We start from the raw sequence: 27,356 nt of genomic DNA, 5'->3' as shown, positions 1-27,356 counted from the left end.
GAACATATACAGAACTACAACTCAACAGAAAAACAACATGATTAAAAAATGGGCAAAAGACTTGAATAGACATTTCTCCAAGGACATTCATATGGCCAATAAGCATATGAAAAGATGCTCAACATCACTAATTATTAGACAAATACAAATCAAAACCATAATGACACATCATAGCCACTATCAAAAAACAAAAAACAAAATGTCAAGTGTTGGCAAGGATGGAGAGAAACAGGAACATTTGTGCACTGTTGGTGGGAATGTCAAATGGTGCAGCCACTACAGAAAACTATGGTGGCTCCTCAAAAAACTAAAAATAGAATTACCATATGATCCAGCAATTCCACTTCTAGGTATATATCTTTGAAAATTGAAAGCAAGGTCTTGAAGAGATATTTGTACACCCATGTTCACTGCAGCATTATTCACAATAGCTAAATGGTGGAAGCAACACAGGTGTCCACCAATGGACAAATAAACAACATGTGTTACATACATACAATACAGTATTATGCATTCTTAAAATGGGAGGAAATTCTGCAAAATGCTGTAACATGAATGAACCGTGAAAACATCACACTTGTGAAATAAGCCAGTCACAAAAACACAAACACTATATGATTCTGCTTATGAGACACTTAGTCAAATTCAAAGAGAGAAAAATGGTGATTTCCAGGACCTCAGGAGCAGGAGAAATGGAGAAATTGTTGTTTAATGGGTATAGAGTTTCAGTTTTGCAAGACAAAAAGTTATGAAGATGGATGGTGGTGATGAGTGCACATTATAAATGTATATAGGAACACTGAACTGTACACTTAAAAATGGTTAAAATGGCAAATTTCATGTTACATATAGTTTACCATAATAAAAAAAAACTAGAAAAAAATTACCAATGGGGATGAGGTGGAGATCAATAAATAACAAGTATGTCTGGGTTTGCTCCAGAATAACCTGAGAGGGAGGAAAAAATGGGTGAGAGTATAATACATAAATGGGTGAGAGTATAATAAAGTAAGAGTATACATGTAATTATGTATTTTCCTGTGTAGTATTTCTTGTGTTATTTCACTGAATTATTTTAATATTTACTAAATTATTTTACCACTCTGTTGAGAGCAGTATAACATAAGCCTTTAATAGCAGACTCTCAAGTTAAACTACCCCGTTCAAATCCTAGGTCTTCCATTGTTAAACTCATATTTTAGTTTTGTTATCTGTAAAATGAGGATTGAGTTAATATTTAAAAAGTACTTATAACAGTGCCTGGCAGATAGTAAGCACTATATAAATGTTAAATAAGTCTGCGTTTATCATGGTTTTTATTTTTAATCCATCAGACAAAAAATATCTGTGTTAAGCGTAGAAAGAGTAAACATCATATAAACTTTTGCTTAAGAAAACATATATATATATAAGGTAACCACGATTTTTGTTTTTACCAGTTTAAAAAATAGAAGAGCCCGTCATCTATAGAGGGTACTGCAGGAGACATCAATATTTAGCACTTCATTATCTTGTGATACTTTTAAGTCATTCAATTTATAGGTGGCTCAGTTTGCAATCATAAATATCAAGAGAAAGTGACTTCCTAGTAATGAGATGTAGGAAATGCTGCCCCCAAAATATGGCACCTTGGCATTTGAGAAAACAGCAGAAGCAGGAAGGTCTCTCTTCTGACTTTCTCATTTTTTTCTCCCCTGAAGTAAGCCATAAAATCTAGGAAAGTCATTCTCTGACTTTCTCTCCCTTCTCTCCTAAAACTTTTATGGGATAGGTGTCCGTATAGATGTGTCACACAGAGATGCCAAGAAGAATCTGAACAAACAGGCTTTGCTAAGTCCACCCCAGTTTATCACCATTAGATCATAACCTTTTGTCCTCTAATCATACTCCTGCATGACTGTCCATCTCTACTAAAAATACAAAAATTAGCTGGGCAAGGTGGTGGGCGCCAGTAATCCCAGGCTGAGGCATGAGAATCATTTGAACTCGGGAGGCAGAGATTGCAGTGGGCCAAGATTGCGCCACTGCACTCCAGCCTGAGGGATACAGCAAGACTCTTGTCTCAAAAAAAAAAAGAATTTGAGGGACATTAAGATTTCATGCTGATGATTCTCACATCTCGAGTTATAGATAGGTCTCATATCTAACTGCCACCTGACATTTCTACTCAGAAGTCCTGAGCTACTTAAAGCTTAATACATCTAAAATGTAGCTCTTGTTCTCTCCAAATGTTCTTCTTCACAGTTCCTATCTGTGAATAATACAGCACTACTGCCCAGCTAGAAACATGAGTCATACTTAACTCCTTTCTTATTCTCCTACTCCCACCTCCATTACAATTAACCACCAAAGCTGGTCTCTTTTGCTGTCTAAATCTCTCTCAAATCCAACCACATCTTTCTATCCCCACTTCTACCACTCTCAAGTCAGGCCAGCATGCTCCCCATACTAACTAGTCATCCTGAATCCAATCCAGCTTTCCCTGTGATCTGTTCTCCCCATTTTAATTAGGTTCATTTGCTAAAACAGATAGAATAAAATCATTTCCTCACATTTAAACTCCTTCAATGGTTTATAAAAACCTCAATAAAATAGCCCAGCCTTACTCTCTCATCTAATCTCTTGAGACTAGCCACTTCCCCACATCCACACCCCACGGTGAGCTCTACATTCAAAACTTACATTTATTTCAGTTCCAGCAATCTTCCCTTTCTGTTACCTCTCATCCTTTGCACATGCTATTTCTTCTGCTAACAGTCCTTCCCCACATTTTTTATCCACATTAATCACCAACAGTTCCTCCAAGTTTCAGTTTAAGTGTCACTTCTGGGAGGCCTTGCTATATTTCCATCCAGTCATTAAATATTTATTAATTGTCTATGAGTAAAGTATTAGCTATATTAAAGTACTGAATATATCTTAAGAAATAAAACAGACATGGCCCTTGCCTTCCAGGAACAGAGACTATCACAGTACTAATGATACTTGATTATAATTACATATTTAGTTATCTTTTCTCCTCAGACTAGTAAAGTGTGATCTAAAACCAACTTAATTACAATCACCAATTCATAAAACATCAGATGAATCAATAAAATATTAAACAAAAATTTACTGAGCCCACGGGCTTCAGCCTAGTTAGAAGACCCTAAAAGTTTCAAATATCTACTTTTTTTTTTTTTTTTTTTGAGACAGAGTCTCGCTCTGTCTCCCAGGCTGGAGCGCAATGGCGTGATCTTGGCTCACTGCCACCTCTGCCTCCTGGGTTCAAGTGATTCTCCTGCCTCAGCCTCCCAAGCAGCTGGGATTACAGGTGCCTGCCACCACACCCAAACAATGCTAATTTTTGCATTTTTAGTAGAGACAGAGTTTCACCACATTGGCCAGGCTGGTCTTGAACTCCTGACCTCAGGCAATTCACCCACCTCAGCCTCCCAAAGTGCTGGGATTACAGGTGTAAGCCACCACGCCTGGCCTCAAATATCTACTTTAATGGTCATCTCAAAAGAATAGTAAATCAGAGGTCAGAAGACTTAGGTTCCAATTCTGTTTCTGCAATTATCTACCTGACCTCAAGCCAGTCATTCATTATTTCTGAATCTCTTACCCTTAAGTGTAACATTAGAATAATCAAAATAATGATGAGTATGAAGGCTTTCACAGTATCATTTATTTCTTGGCGGATTCAAAAAAATTAAACTTGTTTAAACAGTTTGAAAAAATAGCACAAGGAAACAGTTCAAATAATAAATTCCTAAGCTGTGGTAAAATGTGAACTTCAGTACATTTAAGAAACTGCCAGTAACTCTGGCAATATGGACATCCAGTTAAATGAAACTGTTTTTACGAAATAATGTCTAGCAACTAAAATAAGAGCTTTAGTTCATGCCCCCTCTGCCCATATTTTCCCAAGGTCAAAATTCTATTCTTTTTTTCAACTCTAAATGATATCTTGCTCTATGAAGCCTTTCCTGACTTCTTCCTTAAAGACCTCCTCCTCAGACCTACTACTACACTATACTACTCAGACTTGGCAGTATTGTGTTCATCACTTGTACTATAACTAGTTGCATGGTACTGGGAATTCTAATGACTAATGCATCCCTAACATATAGCACAGTGCCTAGAATATTAGATTTCAATAAAGGCTTACTGAATGCCTTGTTTTATTTAGCACTTTTATTTATAGTTTAGACCAATCATAGAAGGCTAAAGTATAGCCATGGCAAAATTCTTTGGTCTGAAGGAGCAGTTTTATGGTTTCCGGTTCACATATTGGAATGATATTTGCCACTTAGCCTTTGTTAGGTTTAAAAACATTTCAGATTTGGATAGAAACTTTTATACTAAAGACAAGCATGGCTGAAACTTTCTTTGGAAAAACTACTGACAGCTCAACTTCAAAAGAGAACAATGTAGCCTCCCTTTAAACAAATTTAACAGCACAGTGAAACCAAGGGTGAGTTTTAAGAGATGTAGATCAAGACAGACAGATATACAGTTGACCCTTCATATCTGAAGGGGATTGGTTCCAGGACACCCCCCTAGATACCAAAATCCACAGATGCTCAAATCCCTTATATAATATGGCATAGTACTTTAAACATATCTAGGAATAAAGGCATCACACTAGAAAATACTATTAAAAAATACCAAAATATGCCAATTTGTAAAAATAACTCAGAGAAATCCATCACAGAAACATTAAGGATTTTCTCAGCTCTTTTTTTCTGGTTGTAAATTTAAGTATTTAAGTTTTCTAGAATTAAATACTTAAAAAAAAAAAGGAGTTCACTCACATTAAAGCTGGAATTAAGACTAACAACTGTAGCTTATCATACATAATAAGGATAGTAAAAAATAACCACAAAGAAGCAAAGTATTCTAATGATTGCGTTGTAAAAGACAACAGATTTTAAGCAGTCTGCTATCAATCTAGACTTAATGAACCTAATATTTAGTAATGGCTTTTATTTTCTTTTTATTTACAGGCTATGCTGATGTTAGTTTGTAGCAAACTATAAAGAAATTTACCATAAGGAAATATTTATCCTAAAAAAATAGTATGAAGGGAAAAAAAGGCAAATAATCTGATTATTCAATATTAAATAACTTTGACTGTAATACCTAAAACACAAAGGTATGTTAATTGATGGAACTGATGGACTTAACAGTAAAAAATAAAAATCTTCACACATATTCTCCAGTAGAACTTAAGTTGTAATGAAGGTGATATTTCAAACCTTTGAGCACTCTCACAATTTAAAAAATGCCCAGTAAAATAAATACCACTTTCCACCAATTAGACTAGCAAGGATAAAACAAATACTTAGCAGAATGTGGGAAAACAGATATTCTCATAAACTAGCAATAAGAATATTAAGTGGTACAACCTCATTGCAGTTTTATTACATCAGAAGTTAAAGGGCACATATCCTTGATCCAGCAATCTACTGCTACAAATTATCCTGACATTCTCACACACTCCCGTTAATACCATCAAAAATATTTATTGCAGCAGTACTTATATACAGGCAAAAAATCCTGAGACTTACCTAATATTAATAAGGTAACAGTTATAATAAATGTGGTAAATATATGGAAAAATGTCCAAAATATATTGATAAGCAGAAAGAAAAAGATGTAGAATACATACCAGCTATTTTTGGTAACTTATGGGGAGTATAGTGCTGGGTGGGAGAGAAGAGTTTTACTTTTTACTTTAAACATTGCTGTACTATTTGCTCATAAGGTCACATGTGACTTTTATAAAAAATTTACATTTTGAAAATACTAAATGTGGCCAGGTGCAGTGGCTCACGCCTATCATCCCAGCACTTTGGGAGGCTGAGGCCAGTGGATCACCTGAGGTCAGGAGTTTGAGACCAGCGTGGCCAACACAGTGAAACCCCATCGCTACTAAAAATACTAAAATTAGCCAGGTGTGGTGGCATGCACCTATAGTCCCAGCTACTCAGGAGGCTGAGGCAGGAGAAACGCATGAACTCAAGAGGCGGAGGTTGCAGGGAGCCAAAATTGTGCCATTGCACTCCAGCCTGGGCAACAAGAGCAAAACTTTGTCTAAAAAAAAAAAAAAGTGAAATACTAAATACTAACTGTTACTTGGCAATACAGCTGGAAAGGGTCAATGTACGTTGTACAATCTCATCTAGAATGAAGGACAAAGAATTTTATTAATTAAAAAGTCTTCTTTTTCATGCTACAACAAAGGGCAGCACATCTACAATGCTACTAAAGAAACTGAAGTACAGAGAGGTTAAGTTAAAAATTAGAGAAATTAATCTAAGACAAATATCCATAAAGAATTTCAAATCCTTGGATTTGGGGATTCTGCAGTCTTAACAGCAGCTGCCTATGTTAAATATTGAAGCACAAAATGAAGACGAAGACTCTGCAACGGAGGTACAGCTAGCAGCCTCTGAGAAGAAAAATTAGACTAAAGTCTTTGTGGAGACATGTAAGTTAGGCAATCTCAAGGTTAAATTTCTCTGGCTCCTCAACTCTAACCAACAACATGACTAAACACACTTCACAATCAGGATTTAAAAAAAAAAAAAAGAACCAAGGTCTATATACGGTAAGAATCTATGTCTAAGAAAACCCTTGTGGGAAGACAGAAGGAACAGCATGAGAAAATGTCAACGTCTAACTCTGTGTTCAAACATTATGGCAGAAGCTGCAGAAAGGAAAAGCAACAAATTGATCCCTGTGGGGAAGAACCTCTTCTTGCTTTGGACTTGCTAGAGGGCAATCAAGCTTCAGGCATAAAAATCTCCAGATGATTACTATAGCCAACCCAACTAGCCAAATTTCAAACACAGAAAAAAAAAAAACCACTAGTCAAAATGCTTTAAAATTTAAGAAGTGTGTTATTTCTTAAGAGAGTATATTGTTTAGGCCAGGTGCAGTGGCTCACACCTGTAATCCCAGCACTTTGGAAGGCTAAGGAGGGTGGGTCACCTGAGGTCAGGAGTTCGAGACTAGCCTGACGAACATAGTGAAACCCCATCTCTACTTAAAAAATACAAATTTAGCTGGGTGTGGTGTCGCATGCCTGTAATCCCAGCTACTTGGGAGGCTGAGGTAGGAGAATTGCTTGAACCTGGGAGGCAGAGGTTGCAGTGAGCTGAGACTGCGCCATTGCATTCCCACCTGGGCAACAAGAGCGAAACTCCATCTCAAAAACAAAACAAAAAAAGTATATAGTTTATATATGCTATATTACATATGTACAATTTAAAAAAATTTAAGTACCTTTAAACAAATAGCAAGCTTCCTAAGCTGTGGGAATCAAAAATGTTATTACAGTTCTAGGCTATGATTCTACAATTTCTTCCTCCATCCTAACAGTTTTTTACCTTCAGAGAAGTAAGGAAAAGTTTTCTTCACTTCTTACATGTGTGACTAGTGTTCCCAATCTTCTACTCGTATTAGTCTAACATTCCAAAATCTTTAAAGAAATAACTAGTACAAACCCACAAAGAAAATACTCTTCATAGCAAACACTTCAAATTTCTGCAACATGGATTAATACCTCCACTTGGGAATACTAATCAAAATCAACAATGACAGTCTTACTTTAGGTCTGAATTAAGAATGTTTTACTAGCCACTGTATTTCAACTGGATTGAATGAAGACTTGGGAAATATTTTATTTCTCTTTCTAAAATGTCTATAATGCTGTCTCTGGATTATCCTCAGTGGCTCCTTCCTATGGCCCAACAGCAACTCAAGTGCCAATGCCCCCATCCCATTCCAGCTAGCATTCTGAATCTCTATTTGCCTGGGAGAAAAGAACTCTTTTCATTGGTCAATGTTTAACAAAACATTTACTGAATGCACACAGTATTCCCAGCACTGTGCTAAGATAAACGAGACATGGATGGTATCTACCTTCAAACTCATACTCTAATAAAGAAGACAAACTACGGCCAGGCATGGCTTAAAGGATCAGATGATGCTTCAGATAGGCTATTTCAGAAGATAAGCTGACAACTAGCAAAGAGGTCTCTGGCAAATGGGGAGGCATGGGATTGAGGGAAAGTGACAACATGTACCTAGGACTAGAACTAGCAATATGAAACATCATACTTAGTTTATTCATATAATCCTCAGCATTCTGGCATAGCTACGGTGAGATAACTGCATGCCGTGTTATAAGGTTTACTACATTTTATTCTGAAAGTGATGGGGGACAATTAAAGAGACAGGTAGAAGAAGGAAAAGAGTATAGAAAAGTTAGCAAGTAGGAACAGAGATATGGAGAATCCAATAAACCAAATCACTGAGAAAACATAAATACTTTGTAGTGTGTTCATACAACGGAATATTACTAAAAATAAAACAGCAATAAAAAATAATGAACTGCTGACATAGTCACAACATAGATGAAGCTCAAGAACATTATGTTGAATGAAAAAGCCACATACAAGAGTACATACTATATATAAAATCCAAGAACAGGCAAAACTAAATTATGCTGACAGAATTCAGAAAGATGATTACTTCAGGGGAAAAGGCTATTGGACTGGAAGCGGGGAAAGCACAAGGAACTTTCCAAAGTAATGAAATGTTCTATATCTTGATCTAGATGGTGGTTACACATATGAATGTGTATGTGAAAAGTCATTCAGCTCTATACCTCAAATTTTATGTTACCATATATATGTAAACTATACCATAATAAAAAAGAAAAAACTACATATATAAGCATGGTGAAAAATAAGGTCAGAATAAGTTAAACCAGTGTCATCCCACAAGCAATATCAAACATAGAAAATCAGAACAAAAGTTTTAACAGACACTGTATATTCAACTAGAAAACAAACCCTAGTAAGACCTTCAAGTACAAAAGAATGGCTTCTTCTCCACTTTAAGAAGATACATAGGCAAGTGTTATTTCTAATAAATGCTACAGAAGTAAATTATTATTCCTAAAGAAAAATAGCCCACTATAAAGCAAAAAATAAAATTTTTCTACACAACAAGAGGAGGTACTATAACGATCAATAAGGTATGACAAGCACTTAACAGAATTTAGAGCACAATAAGTACTCTTCAAACTACCACTACTGTTATTATTATATAATAGTAATAAAAGCAAAATTTTGCTTCAAAACATGCCCAAACCACTGACTGAGATTTCCTTCAGTGCATATTACTGAACTACAGCACTTTTCATCCTAGACTTTTTTTTTCTTTAACAAACATTGAGATCAGCAAATTTTTGACAGCTGAAACATCTGGTTAGAGGGAAAACCAAGTTAACTCCAATTTTTTCAATGTTCTTTTTCCCTTGTTTCCGTTTTGAAGCCATATTCACTTACCAATAAATAGTAAATGTATCTTTTTAAAACATGTCAACGGCTTATATTATTAAAAAGCATTCTTTCACATACCAAAGTACATGATGCCAATTCAATTTTTTAAAAGTGAACAGCCTTAGAAAGCTAATCAGAATGCTATATTAGAGAGGTCATTCAGTAGAGACACCCACTAGGAAAACATTAAAACAATAATTTACAATTTTGAATACTATATTAACAGAAAGAAATCACAATTTGGCAAATTGATCCCATTTGGGAAAGTGCTTCCTTAACAGTAAAAATGAAGCAAAATTCACAAAAGCAATGACTATTCATATACTTTATCAACAAAGGAGAGAACAATGAAGTGACACAATAAATGTCTTACTGAAGTGGTCAGAGTTCAATAAGAGTGGCTGAACCAAACATTAACTTGATTTTCTAACATGTTAGAATATTCACTGGAAACTTGAATGCTTTAGTTAACCTCAACACAAAAGAAGGAAACTAAAAATTTAGTTCCACAATGTGATAGTTATAATTTTACTCCCATCAAATCAACTGGACCAAGTGTGTCAAAAAGTCAATTATTTGCATTTCAAAATTTTACTTAAAAACTCTTTGGTTCTGAACTCAACACCACATTTTTAAGACATAATTTTTTTGTATTATTCCTACCTTGATATGTACATTTAACAAAGCAGTCTTCTACTTACCTAGATTTTGTCTTATTAACATCTTGCTGCAAGAACGATCTCATCCAAAATTAAATCAAACCTGAAAGAAATACACACAATGACCAAGGTTTAATTTTTTGTTTCAGGCATGAATAACTATAGCTACAATACACTATTATTTTAAATGAGAAAACACAAACCAAATTATATTTCTTGATATAACATAAAAAAACCATTCAACCAGAATACCATCATTTTAATCTTTAGGAAACTATTGCTAAGTGCCCCCCAACCTCACTGCTTTTTTTGAGAAATAATAATCTATTCAAATGAGAAATTGAAACTAATTCTTTTTTTAAAAAAAATTCTAAATTGTTTTCATTAATTTTAATAGTATGGCAATGGCAATAATTAAAATAATTACTAAAACACACATCTTTCTAGATCAGTATTTATTTAATATTATGTACATATCAAGACACACACCAAACAGCTGAAGACAAAAATGTTATAGTATTGGAACACATAAAAGTATATACTAATAGTAATTATCATAATAGCCAACACTGATTACTTACTAAATGCCAAGCATCATTATTCTAGAGAATAGAATGTATCAATACTCCCCATCTTCAATTTAATCTTTAATCTAGTATAAAGTGACTTCTACACCAACAATCCACTGAACATGCATTTGCCAAAAATATATCTACCATTACTAATTTTACCATATTTCAGAAGTTCTGAAAACTCAGTATGTCCCACACTCTACATATCTCCTCCTCCCCATACCTGAAACTAGCTTGTGACTCTTCTAAATTCTCTATTCTTTAAAAAATAGCACCACCACACCTACCTCTGTTCTCAAGCTAGGTTACTTTAACTGTTTTATTTCCAAACTATCATCTCTGATTTGTCCTTCCTAGAACCACAGACCTAGAATTTTCTGCATCGTATCTAGAAAAGATGAGATATTTTCTCTGCCACCCAATGCCATCATCTCCCACCAACCCAGAACTGGACATGGGGGCCTGTTAAAAACTAAACTATAAAATAAAAGTAAGAACATTAAAAGTCTATTATAAACGACTGAGTGGGATAAGCTGAACTATTGCCCCACAAAAGACTTCCACACCCTGATCCCTGAAATCTGACAATGTTACCTCATATGGCAAAAAAAAAAAAAAGTCTTTGTAGATATGATTAAATTAAGGATCTTGAGAGGGAGGATTATTCCGAATTATCTGGGTGGACCACAGTGCAATCACATGTATCCTTATAAGAATGAGACACACACTGAAGGCAATGAGAAGACAAGCGGAGAGGCCGGGCACAGTGGCTCACACCTGTAATCCCAGCACTTTGGGTGCAGATCACCTGAGGTCAGGAGTTCGAAACCAGCCTGGCCAACATGGTGAAACCCCGTCTCTACTAAAAATACAAAAGTTAGCTGGGCGTGGTGGCACGCGCCCGTAGTCCCAACTACTCAGGAGGCTGAGGCAGGATAATCTTGCTTGAACTCAGGAAGCGGAGGTTGCAATGAGCCAAGATCACGTCGCTGCATCCAGCCTAGGCAACAGAGCAAGACTCTTGTCTCCAAAAAAGAGGAAGAAGAAGAAGACATGGCAGAGAGAACTGAAAATGCTGCTTTCGTAGACTGGAAGGACATGGGCCATAGCCAGGAATGCCAGCACCCACCAGTATCAGGGAGAAGCAAGGAATGGATTCTCTTCTACAGCCTCCCTCCAGAAGGAACAAAGCCCTGCCATCACCTTGATTTTGGCCCAATAATACTGATTTTGAACTTCTGGCCTCCAGAACTGTGAGAGAATTAATTTCTATTGTTTTACACCAACCAGTTTGTGGTAATTTGTTAGAGCAACCACAGGAAATTAATACACTGAAGACAGCAAGTTCTCAAGGAGATAAACTGGAAGCACCCCTATATAAAAGATGTTACGAACTGCATTGGTCTGCTAGGACTGTCATAAAATACTACAGACTGGGTGGCTTACATAACAGAAATTTACATTAGAGCGAGAGCCTTTCAGGAATCAAGTTAAATAAGGTAACTTACGAGGCCTTTACCCAATATGACTGGTGTCTTTTTTTTTTTTGGAGACAGAGGCTGACTACAAACTCTGTCTCCCGGGTTCAAGCGATTCTCGTGCCTCAGCCTCCGAAGTAGCTAGGACTATAGGCACACACCACCATGCCTGGCTAATTTTTTATTTTTATTTTTAGTAGAGACAGGGTTTCACCATATTGGCTAGGCTGGTCTCGAACTCCTGACCTCAAGTGATCCACCCGCTTTGGCTTCCCAAAGTTCTGGGATTACAGGCGTGAGCCACCACGCCCAGCCTGACTGGGCTGGCTCTCTGCAAAAGAGAGATGCCTCAGGAGAAACAAAACCTGCCAACACCCTAATCTTGAATTTCCCGTCTCTAGAACTGTGAGAAAATAAATTTCTGTTGTGTAAGCCACCCAGTCTGTAGTATTTTATGACAGTCCTAGCAGATCAATGCATATTTTTAAAAACTATATATGGTTGCACAAACGATATAAACATACTTGAATGCCATAGAACTGTACACTTTAAAATGGTAAATTTTGTTATGCATATTTTACCACAATAAAAAATAAAGGCATATACAAACACCACACACATACAAACTTTGACTTAAGCTGTTTAATTTTACCTTGCTTTGCTCGTACTCTCCAAAATCTGAAAAAAAAACCTTTTAACTGCATTTGTTCCCCACAAACCTAAACCAGCACATTTTAGACACTTTATTTTTATTTTATTAATTCTTAATTGACAAATACTAGTTGTATATATTATCTATTTATGGGGTACGATGTGATGTTTTGACATATGCTTACATAGTAGAATGATTAATTCATGCTAATTAACAAATCCATCACCTCACACTTATTTTTTTGTGGCAAAAACACTTAAAATCTACTCTTTTAGCAATTTTAAAATATACATGCATTATTACTATATTTCATAATTCTGTGCAATAGATCACTAAAGCTTATTCCTCCTGAATAAAACTTTGTACCATTTGATCAACATCTCCTCTTGCCCCATCCACTCCCCAACCCAGCCTCAGGTAAACACCATTTCACTCTCTACTTCTATGAGTTCAACTTTTTTAGATTCTACATGTAAGTTAGATTACGTGGTGTTTGTCTTTCTGTGCCTGGTTTATTTCACTTAGCATAATGTCCTCCAGGTTCATCCATGTTGTTGCAAATAACAGAATTTTTTTCTGTCTTAAGACTGAATAGTGTTCCATTGTGCATATATACCATGTTTATCCTTTCATCCAATGATGGACACCTAGGTTGCTTCCCTATTTTAGCTATTGTGAATAATGCTGTAGTGAACATGGACATGCAGATACCTCTTCAGCATACTGATTTCAATTCCTTTAGATATATAACCAGACGTGGGACTGCTATATCATATGGTAATTCTATTTTTAGTTTTCTGAGAAAGTGCCATACTGTTTTCCATAATGGCTGTTTATTTTGCATTCCTAACAAGGTACACAAGGGCTCCCTTTCTCCACATCCTTGCCAACATTTGTTATCTTTTGTCTTTTTGATAATAGCAAATAAATTTTTTTAAAAAAAGATTTTACAAACAAGTATGATAGAAAGTATTTTAAAATCGACACCTAAGAAATATAATTGGAATATTACTTATATAAGTGGGAGGGGGTACAAACAAAGAGAATAAAACTTAAAAGCAGTTGGCACCGCTGGTTTTGCTTCAAGCAGTATTCTAAGAGAACACCTGAATACTAAAATGTCAAGTATAACACATCCTCCCAAAAACCCATAACCACAGTCTGATCATGAGAAAAACATCAGACAAATTCCAATAGAAGATCATAGAGTATATCTGACCAATATTCCTCAAAACTGTTAAGGTGAAAAAAAAACAAAAAACAAAAAAAAAACCTCATAAGGTCATCAAAAACAAAGTCTTCAGAAACTTAGGAAGAAACGACAACTAAATGTAATATATCTTGGAACACAAAAAGAACATTGGGTAAAAACTAAGAAAATCTGAATAAACTATGGTCTTTAGTTAATAATAATGTGTCAATATTGGTTCATTAACTGTAATAAAGGTACTGTACTAATGTAAGATGTTAATAACAGGGAAAAATGACAGTTGGAAGGGGTGGTTAGAATATGGGAACAGTATACTGTCCTGCTGAAATTTTTTGTAAATCTAAACTTTTAAAAAAGAATGTCTATTAATTTTCAAAAATATTGTAAATATGCTGAAGAGACATGAACATATTTTAGAAAACTAAACACTGACAATTCAGAAAAGTCTTCAGAATTAACTCCGAAAGTTCAGAAACACATTAAAATTATATAAAAGGTAGGTCACAAAACAAATCTGAATAAATTTAAGACTGAAATCATACCAACTATCTTCTCTAATCACAGTGAAATGAAACTAAACACCAATAACAGAAGGAAAACAAGAAAATCCACACATGTGGAAATTAAAAAACTTACTCTTACCCAACCAATGGGTCAAAGAAATTACAAAGAAATTTTTTAAATATCCGGAGACAAAAACAAAAACACAACAAACCATTACGTTATGAGATGCAACAAAAGCAGTACTAAGAGAGAGGTTTATGGCAGCAAAAGCTTACATGTTAAAAAAAAAAAAAAAAAACCCACAAATTAACAACCTAACTTTATATCTCAAGGAACTGGAAAAAAGAGGAACAAACTAAACCAAATAGTAGCAGAAGGGAGAAAAATAATACATATTAGGGCAGAGATCAACTAAATATAGAACTGAAGACAAGGAAAGAAAAAAACTCAATGAAACCTAGAGTTGGTTTTTTTTTTTAAAAAAAAAAAAGATCAACAAAATCAATAAACTCTTTAGCTAGACTAAGAAAAAGAGAAGACTTGAAAAATGAAAATCAGAAATGAAAGAGGGGACATTACAACTGATGCCAGAAGAATTATAACAGAATATTATGAACAATTATACATCAACAATTGAATAACCTAGAACAAATTGGTATATTCCTAAAAATGTACACCTAGCAAAACGAGGACATGAAAAATAAAAACTCTGAATGGCCTATAACTAGTAAACAGAGATTGGATGCAGTTATCAAAAACTTACCAAATAAGAAAAGCCCAGGACCAGATGGCTTTGCTAGAGAATTCTACCAGACATTTAAATAAGAATTAACACCAATCTTCCTCAAACTCATAAAGAATTCAAAAGAAGGGAATACTTCAAATTCATTCTATAAGGTCAGCATTACCCTGACACCAAAACCAGACAAAGACACAACAAGCAAGAACAAAATTATAGACGTATATCTGTGATTAATACTGATGCAAAAATCTACAACAAAATAGGAGCAAAACAAATTTAGCAGCACATTAAAAGGATTACACATCATGACCAAGTGGGCTTTACTCCTGGAATGCAAGGACAATTCAACATATGAAAACAAAATAGAAATAGGAGGAAAGTTTAACATAATAAAAGCCATACATGAAAAGCCCACAGCTAACATCACACTCAACAGTGAAAGACTGAAAGCGTTTCCTCTAAGATAGAGAACAAAGCAAGGATGCCTACTGTCACCATTTCTATTCAACACAGTAGTGGAAGTCCTAGCCAGAGCAATTAGACAAGAAAAAATAATAAAATGCATTCAAATTGGAAAGAAGTAAAATTACCCTGTTCTCAGATGTGACCTTATATGCAGAAAACTCTTAAATTTTCAAGAAAAAAAAATGTTAGAAGTAATCATTTCAGCAAAGTTGCAGGATACAAAAAATAAAAGCACACAAACATGCAAACATCAATTGTATTTCAATGAGCAATTTGAAAAAGAAATTAACACAATTCCATGTACAATAGTATCAAAAAGAATACAATATTTAGGAATTAACCAAGGATCCAACAGACTTGTACACTGAAAGCTATAACACACTGCTGAAAGAAACCATAAAATATACCAATAAATGGAAACACACTGTACCCACAGATTGGAAGATTTATTGTTAAAATGTCCATACTACCCACAGCAATCTACAGATTCAATGCAATCCCTGTCAAAGTCCCAATGGCATTTTTGCAGAAACAGGAAAACCTATCCTTAAATTCATATGGAATCTCAAAGGACCCCATAGAGCCAAAACAAACTTGAAAAAGAACAACAAAGTTGGAGGCCTTACATGTCCTGATTTCAAAACATACTAAATACAAATAGTAATCAAGACAACAATGGTGCCAGCATAAAAAGACATATAAACCAATGAAACAAAATATAGACAGCCCAATAATAAACCCATGCATTTCTAGTCAAATGGTGTTTGACAAGGGGGCCAATACTATACAGAGAGGAAAGGACAGTCTTTTCAACAAATGGTACTGGGAAATCCAATATCCACGTGAAAAAGAATGAAGTCGGACCCTTACTTACACCACATACAAAAATTAATTCAAAATGGATAAAGACCAAAGCATAAGAACTAAAACAATAAAACTATTAAAGAAAACATAGGGGAAGGCTTCGGGACATTGGATTTAGCTATGAATTCTTGAACATGACACCAAAAGCACAGGGAACAAAAAATGGAATTACATTAAAAGTTAAAAACTTCTGTACATCAAAAGAAGTAATCAATGGAGTGAAAAGACAACCTACAGACTGGGAGAAAATATTTGCAAATCATGTATCTGATAAGAGGTTAAAATCCAAAATATGTAATATAATGAACTTGACAACAAAAAAAGAAATGACTGAATTTAAAAATGGGCCAAGTATTTGAATGGACAATCCTCCAAAGACAGCATATAAAACAAGCACACGAAAAGATGCTCAGCCCAGTGTGGTGGCTCATGACTATAATCCCAGCACTCTGAGAGGCTGAGGTGGGAGGATCGCTTGAGCTCAGGAGTTTGAGACCAGCCTGGGCAACATGGCAAGACCTTGTCTCTACTAAAAAAAATAAACAGGTGTGGTAGCACGTGTTTGTAGTACCAGCTACTTGAGAGGCTGAGGTGGGAGGATCACTTGAACCTGGAAGGTCAAAGCTGGAGTGAGCCATAATTGTGCCACTGCACTCCAGCCTGGGCAATATAGCAAGACCCTGTTCCAAAAAAAATATTGTAAGAAAGAAAAGATACTCAACATCACCAGTCATCAGAGAATGCAAATCTAAACTACAAGATATCACCTTACATCCACTAGAGGCTGTTATTTTTAAAAACCCAGGAAATAACAAGTGTTGGCAAGAATGTGGAGAAACTGGAACCCTTGGTGCACTGTTGGGGAAAATATAAAATAGTGCAGCCATTATGAAAAACATGACAGTTCCTCAAAAAATTTCAAGTTAAATTACCATATGATCCAGCAATCCCACTTCTGGGCATATACACAAAGAATCCAAAGCAGAATCTCAAAACGATATTTACATGCCCATGTTCACAACAGCATTATTCACAAGATCCAAGAGAAGGAAGAAACCCACTGTCCACCAATGTATAAATAGATCAAGGGAATGTGTATACATACAATGGAGTATTATGCAGCCTTAAAACAGAAGGAAATTGCGTCACATGCTATAGTATGGATGAACCTCAATCACCTCAAGGGCATTATAACTGAAATAAGCCAATCACAAAGGACAAATACTATATGATTCCATCCATGAGGTACCTAACATAGTCAAAAATCACAGAAAGTGGAGTGGTTGTCAAAATCTGGGGGAGAGAGGAAGTGAAATTAGTGTTTAACAGACACAGAGTTTCTCTTTTCCAAAGTGAAAAAGTTCTAGAGACCTGTTACACAATGTGAATACACTTAACACTACTAGACTGTATACTTAAAAACAGTTAAGATGGCAAATTTACTGTTATGTGTTTTTTACCAAAATAAAAGATAAATATGAAGAGTAGAAAGTACATATAAGAGCCAAGGTGGAGTAACAGGAATTGGGTTTGCCTTCCTCCCTGAAAACTCAAGAAATCAGAAAACATATGAAACAATAGTTTTCATATATTAGACATTAGGCAACCCCTGATGGTGAACCCTGAAAGGGAAACAAGGTGAGCAAACTACTGCCTGGAGAAAGTACAGATCCCTGCCCAAGGAAAAGAGTATCTATGCAGAATCTGGTGGTAATCCTTGAGTTGAGGAGACTGAGCTAAAAGCCTAAAGAAGTCATGAGGGCAGAGTACTGAAGAGAAGATAATTCCACAAAGAACGCCCTCAAGTATCTAGCTACATAATGATTAGAGCAACTCTGTGTGGAAACTATCCAAGCAAGGAAGAGTCACCCAAAAGGATGAAAGGGAATTGCCCTAGTCTTACACAGCACCAGAAATAGTACCTGTTTTCTTAAGAGTGGAAAATCTCTTGATTCACGTTAACACCAGACAAAAAGGAGTCTTGCCTCAGTGGGAAAACAAAGTAATCCTGAACTATATGCTGTTAAAGAGACAGACCCCCAAAAAGGAACGTGGTGGAGAAGAAGAATTACAAAGTGGCACCAGGAGAACTTTTGGGGGTGACGAATATATTCATCATCCTGTTTGTGGCCTCCTGAGTATATATATGTGTCAAAATTTTTCTCACTGTATACTTTAAATATGTGTACTTTATTACATGTCAATTATGCCTCAATAAACCTGCTTTTAACACCTTCAATAATAAAACAACCCAATTACAAAATAGGCAGAAAATTTGAAGCAGCACTTCGGCAACAATACATGAATGACAAGCGTATCAAAAGATGCTCAGTATCATTTGTTACTGGGAAAGTGCAAATTAAAGGCACAAAGAGTTATCACTACACAGCTATAAGAATGGCTAAATTAGTACGACCAACCATACCAAGTGTTGGTGAACAAGTGGAGGAACTAAAACTTTCATACATTCATATGAGAAGATAAAATGGTACAACCACTTTGTAAAAGTTTCACCGTTTCTTAAAATGTCAAACATACACCTACTACAGGATCCAGTCATGGAGTGGAAACTCCTAGGTATTTGTCCAAACAAATGAAAGCATATGTCCATACAATGATGTATTAGTCCATTCTCACACTGCTATAAAGAACTACCTGAGACTGGGTAATTTATGAAGAAAAGAGGTTTAACTGACTCACAGTTCCGCAGGCTGTACAGGAAGCACGGCTGGGAAAGGCCTCAAGAAACCTGCAATCATGGCAGAAGACAAAGAGGAAGCAAGCACATCTTACCATGGTGGAGCAGGAGAATAAGAGTGAAGGGGGGGAAGTGCTACACACTTTTAAACAACCAGATCTCGTGAAGACTCACTCACTACCACAACAACAGCAAGGTGGAAATCTGTCCCCATGATCCAATCACCTCTCTCCAGGTCCCTTCTCCAACATTGGGAATTACAATTCAACATGAGATTTGGTAGGGACACAGAGCCAAACCATGTCAAACGATTTGTATGCAAATGTCCATACCATCCTTATTTGTAATATTGAAACACTAGCGGAAAAATGTCCACCAACAGGTGAATCCTCACATTAAACACCTGCAACAGAATATGTAGGACTGAACTAATGATATATGCAACATGAATGAATCTCAAAAAAAATACGTTGAGTTAAAAAAAAACTCCAAACAAAAAGAGTACATACTGCATGTGTTGATTTATGTAAAATTCCAGAATATGCAAACCACCTTATAAATGACCTAAAGCAGATCATTCACTGTCTGGGCAAACAGGAAGAATACCAACAGGCATAAGGAAACTTTTTGAAACTAAAGGGTATGTTGCTTATCTTGAATGATTTCATAGGTATATACAGACGTCAAATCTGTTCAAATTGTTTACTTTAAGTGTGATTTCTTAATATGTCAATTATACTTCAATAAATCTGTTAAAAATTCACAGTATACAAAGAACAAATAGAAAAAAGTCAAATCTCGAAGTTAGAATAATAAATGTACACCCAAAAAAAATCATTTATAACCAAAAAAAAAAGATATAAATGAATCACCTTTGAACAACTGCTAATTTACCAACATCTACCTACAACTGGTAATTCAGTGTATAAACAATGCTTCCAAAATCTCATCCGACCTGATGTATGAAACAAATATAGCAAAGAGTAATCTGGACTACTGGACAGATTGATATACAAAATTTGTACCTGCCCCAATTTCTATATGCAAACAATTCTTACTGAAATATGAGTTCAGAATTAAACATTGAAAATTAATCTAATTTTACCAACTGAAACAAAAAGCCTGATTGTGAATAGCCCAATTCTGTTTCACCTCGTTATCCATGTATTTGGCAAGGAAATTTTGTAGTTTCTCTCATCAAGAGGTGGTCCGCCAGGTGCAGTGGCTCATGCCTGTAATCCCAGCACTTTGGGAGGTCAAGGCAGGAGGATCACTTGAAGCCAGAAGTTCAAGCAGCCTGAGCAACACAAGGAGACTCTGCCTCTACAAAAAATACAAAAATTAGCCAGGTGTGGTGGTGCATGTCTGTGGTCCTAGCTACTCAAGAGGCCAAGGCAGGAGGATTGCATGAGCCCAGGAGTTCGAGGTTACAGCGAGCTCTGACTGTGCCACTGCATTCCAGCCTGGTCAACAGAGCAAGACCCTGTCTCTTAAAAAATAAAAAGAAAAAACAAGTAGCATCCTCTCCCTGATCTCTTAAATCTGGGATTGACCTTATAAGAAACACCAGTGGAATCCAGCAGATTTCAGTTTGCCAGTTTTGAGCTTAGGCTTCAAGAGACATTGTATACTTCTGCTCTCTCTTTCAAAACCTTGCCACCACCATGATAACAAGCCAACTCTCATCTGCTTCAGAATGGGAGGGTATCCCAGACGTCACAGCACATCCTAGACCAAACTACAGCCAGCTCAATATAGGCCATCCTAGATCAACCTTATGGCCAGTCAATGCCCAAATATATCAGAGAACCCAGCCAAGAGAAGCAGAGCCACCTTCCTGACCTGCTGCTAAATGCAGATTCACAAATGAGCCCAGTCAAGACCAGAAACGCCACCTGGCTGACTCACAGACTTGTTCTAATCAAAATGTTTATTGATTTAAATCACCAAGTTTCAAAGTAATTTGTTACACAATAATTAGCTAACTGACAGAGCAAGTCTATCTTAACAATACCATAATAAATTTTTCTTAGCCCTAGGAATTATTTTATATTGACATTTGATTTAGGTCTCTTAACTTTTGAAGACACGGGGGGAAAAAGGAACAAATCTATTTCATTCTTTTATTAGCAGTAACTCTACAAGACATTCTGTCACAAAATTTTTCAAACTCAGAGACATATAAACTGACCAAAATCATTTTGTAAGTAATGTCACCATTCAATTATAATTTTTTTGTGAAATATTGTTCCTAGACAACTTTACTGGATCCAGCAATACAAGGAAATTTTTCAGGACACTCCAAAATCTATAAAAACTGTTATAGAGCAATCTTCTATTTCTAATATTGCCTCTATTTTTACTAATAGTAACCTTAATTTCCAGATAGGGACACATTCTTACTCAACTATTACAGTGGCCCCAATCCTAGGCACCTGAATGGAAGGATAAACAAGTGACTCTCAGGCTGATCAGATTACCCTGTTCTCCTAGCACAGTAATTTGTTCATGGATGGGACTAAATGGGAGATGTAGAATGCTTCTTAGTACATTTGCAAAAACTATTGGGAAAGTGTCACTTGAATCCTCAGCGGAAAGAGTTATGAGAACGATGTAGGTTAGAGCAGCCAGTGGCTATCTTTGCCACACTTCATGGAGAGAACATGTTCAGGGATGAAATTACTATGGAAGAAATCCAAGCCAAAAATAAAGACATCATCCTATAGATACCATATGCACTCATCGATCCTTCAATCCCTAAAATTTAATTAAAGTAATCACAGAATGCTAGAGACCCCACAAGCACACAAAAATTATCTCTGGATAAAGACAGTATCACCATAGGGCTCTGTATTCAGGCCTGAGAAAACAGCTAGAAATTTAAATGGGAAAAACATGGCAGTCAGAGAACCAGAGGGGTGAAACAAAAATTCTAGGTATAAACTTTGCCCAAATAATTGGATGACTGATAAACCAGTAGGCACAGAGAAGACCTGAAGGGATTGAGGAAAAAGTAGGCAGAAACTAGAAAGAATGATGCTACACTTGAAAATAGCACTGTATTACTGAATTTGTTGCCTTTCAACAGAGTGCATTCCCCAACTATGCAGTGTAGGCAGCAGGAAGCTGCAGCTCTACAAGGTTGAAGTACTAGTGAAGGTTAGAAGCTCTGCAGAACAGCTGGAAATTAGTAAAATTCCGAGAAGCAAGAAAACCACAGGGCAAAATTGGACTACAATCTCCACAAATCTTTGGGTAACAACCAACTTACTCAGACACTGGGAGACCCCCAACAAGCCAAGCCAAAAAAGCAGCAATGGAAAGCTAGAAGAAAACAGAGATGGCCGCGGCTGCATACATCAGGGGAGACCAACTTTGCAGTCTGGGCCCAGGTAAGTTAACTATCTACCTTTAAAAAAAGACCTGCAACTCTAAGAACATTAACTGAATCATTCATTAAAACATACCATAATGTGCAGTTTCAGGAAAAAAATACATGATATGCAAAGAAAGAGGAAAATGTGACCCAGACTCAGGAAAAAAGAAAAGTAAATCAACAGATACTGATTCTGAGTCTACCTGAATTAATTCAAAGCAGTTATTCTAAGTATGTTATGAAAATTAAAAGAAATTATGTTCAAACAATTGACAGAAACTTAAAAAAAAGAAAAAGCTGAAAAATACAATAACTACAATAAAAAATTCCTCAGATGAGTCAACAGAAGATTAGAGATAGCAGAAGAAAGAATTGGTGAGTTTGAAGACAGGGAAATAAAACTGTCTAATCCAAAGAACAGAAAGTAAAATAACTAAAGAAAAATAAACAGATCCTAAGAGACCAGTAGGACACTATTAGGCAGTCCAACATATATGTAAGTCCCAAAAAGAAAGGAATGAAATGAGCATAAAAAATTTTTTGTTGAAGAAATAATGGCCAAAACATTTCAAATTCAGTAGAAAATGTTGACTTAACAAATCCAAGAATCTCAACAAATCCAAGCAGAATATACACAAAGAGCCACATATGCATATATATCATAGTCAAGCTGGTGAAAGCCAAAGAGAAACCTTGACAGCAGCCAAAGAAAAATGACTGGTTACATATCAAAAACAACAATACTGTTAATGGTTGACCTATCAGAAAAAATGGAGATACTGAAACAACATCTTCTATATCCAATGATATTATCCTTCAAAAATGAGGTGAAAAATAGTTATTTTCAGAAAACAAAAATTGGGTTTGTGGCCAGCAGATAAAACAAACAACAAGAGTTTTAAAAGGGGAAGGGGAAGGAAAGTAGTAACAACACTAAATCAAAAACATGACGTCAGAGGCTCAGAGCCCTCATCAGAACCTGACCATGTTGGCACTCTGATCTCAGACTTCCAATCTCCAGAACTGTGAGAAATAAATTTCTGTTGTTTGTAAGCCACCCAGTCTATAGTACTTGTTACAGTAGCCCAAACTAAGACACAGACACATAAATACTGCACACATTCTTTCCAAAGACACACAAAACATTTATAAAACTTGGCAATACATATATTAAAAGGTACTCAGTCACATTTGGAATCAGGGAAATGCAAAATAAAAATCACTACGAGATAACCCTACATACCCTCTAGAATAACAGAAAATATTTGCCAACTATATACTTAACAAAAGACTCATATCTAAAATAATTTAAAACTCCCAAAACTCAACAATAGGATATAAGCAAAAATTTCAGAATAAGAACCTTCGAAAATCATCTCCTCCATAAACCCAGCAAGATCACTGGCAAAAACTGTGAAAATCAACATTCTGTGAACTCTGGAAATTAGCCAAAGGCTTGGAGCAATGTAGGAAGAGTGATAGATGGCTGAATCTTATTTGGGAAGACCAGCACACTTTAAGGCATCTTATCTTGCCCTATTCCCATTCTCCCCCATAGTAGCTTTGAAAATTAGCAGCCTGGGGGATCAGGCCCAGTGGCTTATGCCTATAATCCCAACTACTTGAGAGGCTGAGGTGGGAGAAATGCTTGAGTCCAAGTGCTTGGAACCAGTCTGGGCAACATGGTGGTACCCCGTCTCTAAATAATGTTTAAAAATTAGGCATGTTGGCATGCATCTGTAGTCCCAGCTACTCGGGAGGCTGAAGCCAAAGGATCAGTTGAGCCAAAGACTTTGAGGCTGCAGTGAGCTATGACCATGCCACTGCACTCCAGCCTGAGCACAGAGCCAGGCCCCACTGCTTTATAACTAAAAGCAAAAACCCAACAGCCTGGCAGGCACTAGGAAAGACAGAAGAGGTTTGGAGCTCTTTTAGTACCTCATTCCCAGAGAACTGTCATTATTTAACACATCTGGTGGTCTCCTGGAAGGCTCTACTCGCTAAGCTATCTTAATTTGACCTGACTCAGCACTTACCTAGTATAAAAAGCTTCCCCCAATACCCTAGGACAACCAAAGGACATTTGTCAAAAACAATCAGAGGTAATTGTTTCATATTGCAGCTGGCTGAGGGAGAGAAGAACAGCTGAGGCAAACAATAGACTAAAAGCTTTAAAAAGAAAAGCTGGGGGCTTTGTAAAGCTCCAACATATTCCTGAGACTCTAGAGAGCCACATGTACAGAAAGGGCTGTATGCACGCCCAGGAAAGACCTAAGTGCTCACCTCTGGCTAAACCTGAGGCTCTGCACAAGCAGGAAGTAAAAAGTAAGGCACAGTTGTAAACTGCCTGGTTAAGTGTTGAAGGAGCGTCCCAACACACACATAACTTCAACAAAAAGATTTATTGCTCCCAGGCATTTAACGAAATCTCTGTCCAATCATTAGCTGACCACTAAGCCAACTGAGCAGAGATTTCAGTGCCCATATGTGACAAAGAATATAGATTTGATAGAATTAGTTTCAAAAAAAAAATCACTAAAATAACAAACAACACTGGGGCAGAGAGGAGAGGAGAATCTGATTATCAGAGTTGTGACATTATTTTAAATGTGCAGTATTCAACAAAAAATTACAAGATATTAAAAAAAAAAAGGGGAGGGGGGCGGTTCCAAGATGGCTGAAAAGGAACAGCTCCAGTCTACAGCTCCCAGTGTGAGCGATGCAGAACACAGGTGATTTCTGCATTTCCAATTGAGGTACCGGGTTCATCTCACTGGGGAGTGGTGGACAGTGGGTGCAGCCCAACAAGCATGAGCCAAAGCAGGGCGAGGCATCGCCTCACCCGGGAAGTGCAAGGGGTCAGGGAATTAATTCCCTTTCCAAGCAAAGGGAAGCTGTGACAGACGGCATCTGGAAAATTGGGTCACTCCCACCATAATACTGCGCTTTTCCAATGGTCTTAGCAAACGGCACACCAGGAGATTATATCCCGCGCATGGCTTGGAGGGTAACATGCCCATGGAGCCTCGCTCATTGCTAGCACAGCAGTCTGAGATCGAACTGCAAGGCAGCAGCGAGGCTGGGGGAGGGGCACCCACCATTGCTGAGGCTTGAGTAGGTAAACAAAGCGGCCAGGAAGCTCGAAACTGGGGGGAGCCCACCACAGCTCAAGGAGGCCTGCCTGCCTCTGTAGACTCCACCTCTTGGGGCAGGGCATAGCCGAACAAAAGGCAGCAGAAACCTCCACAGACTTAAATGTCCTTGTCTGACAGCTTTGAAGAGAGTAGTGGTTCTCCCAGGATGGAGTCTGAGATCTGAGAATGGAGAGACTGCCTCCTCAAGTGGGTCCCTGATCCCTGAGTAGCCTAACTGGGAGGCACCCACCACTAGGGGCAGACTGACACCTCACACAGCCAGGTACCCCTCTGAGACGAAGCTTCCAGAGAATGATCAGGCAGCAACATTTGCCGTTCAGCAATATTTGCTGCTCTGCAGCCTCCGCTGCTGATACCCAGGCAAACAGGGTCTGGAGTGGACCTCCAGCAAACTCCCAACAGACCTGCACTGAGGGTCCTCACTGTTAGAAGGAAAACTAACAAACAGAAAGGACATCCACGCCAAAACCCCATCTCTACGTCATCTACATCATCAAGGACCAAAGGTAGATAAAACCACAAAGATGGGGAAAGAACAGAGCAGAAAAGCTGAAAATTCTAAAAATCAGAGTGCCTCTCCCCCTCCAAAGGAATGCAGCTCCTTGCCAGCAACAGAACAAAGCTGGACGGAGAATGACTTTGACAAGTTGAGAGAAGAAGGCTTCAGACAATCAAACTTCTCCGAGCTAAAGGAGGAAGTTCGAACCAATTGCAAAGAAGCTAAAAACCTTGAAAAAAGACTAGACAAATGGCTAACAGAATAACCAGTGTAGAGAAGTCCTTACATGACCTGACGGAGCTGAAAACCATGGCACGAGAGCTACGTGATGAATGCACAAGCTTCAGTAGCCAATCTGATCAACTGGAAGAAAGGGTATCAGTGACTGAAGATCAAATGAATGAAATGAAATGAGAAGTTTAGAGAAAAAAGAGTAAAAAGAAGCGAACAAAGCCTTCAAGAAATATGGGACTATGTGAAAAGACCAAATCTACGCCTGATTGGTGTACCTGAAAGTGACGGGGAGAATGAAACCAAGTAGGAAAACACTCTGCAGGATATTATCCAGGAGAACTTCCCCAACCTAGCAAGGCAGGCCAACATTCAAATTCAGGAAATACAGAGAATACCACAAAGATACTCCTCGAGAAGAGAACTCCAAGACACATAATTGTCAGATTCACCAAAGTTGAAATGAAGGAAAAATGTTAAGGGCAGCCAGACAGAAAGGTCAGGTTACCCACAAAGGAAAGCCCAACAGACTAACAGCGGATCTCTCAGCAGAAACTCTACAAGCCAGAAGAGAGTGGTGGCAAATATTCAACATTCTTAACAAAAAGAATTTTCAACCCAGAATTTCATATCCAGCCAAACTAAGCTTCATAAGTGAAGGAGAAATAAAATACTTTACAGACAAGCAAATGCTGACCGATTTTGTCACCACCAGGCCTGTCAACAGCTCCTGAAGGAAGCACTAAACATGGAAAGGAACAACCGGTACCAGCCACTGCAAAAACATGCCAAATTGTAAAGACCATCGATGCAAGGAAGAAACTGCATCAACTAATGAGCAAAATCACCAGCTAACATCATAATGACAGGATCAAACTCGCACATAACAATATTAACCTTAAATGTAAAT

The 27,356-nt window shown here is 37.0% G+C and overlaps 1 protein-coding gene across 20 annotated transcripts in view; it reads right to left on the bottom strand.

Moving 5' to 3' along the window:
- The window catches only part of ZNF644 (zinc finger protein 644), a 113,090-nt gene that overhangs the window by 56,919 nt on the left and 28,815 nt on the right, over positions 1-27,356 (bottom strand). For 19 of the 20 annotated variants that reach the window (XM_008960486.6, XM_034930886.3, XM_034930899.3 and 16 more), the window contains one exon: positions 10,043-10,103. In XM_008960486.6, the coding sequence (XP_008958734.2) occupies positions 10,043-10,086 (44 nt within the window). In that variant the 5' untranslated portion in view covers positions 10,087-10,103. Of the gene's footprint in view, positions 1-887; positions 949-10,042; positions 10,104-27,356 lie in introns of those variants that run through there. The other variant, XM_055116244.2, reaches the window with a different exon arrangement.

The sequence above is a fragment of the Pan paniscus genome, chromosome 1 (genome assembly GCF_029289425.2).
Source record: "Pan paniscus chromosome 1, NHGRI_mPanPan1-v2.0_pri, whole genome shotgun sequence".
Taxonomy (NCBI): Eukaryota; Metazoa; Chordata; class Mammalia; order Primates; family Hominidae; genus Pan; species Pan paniscus.
This window is presented reverse-complemented; position numbering and strand designations above follow the sequence as displayed.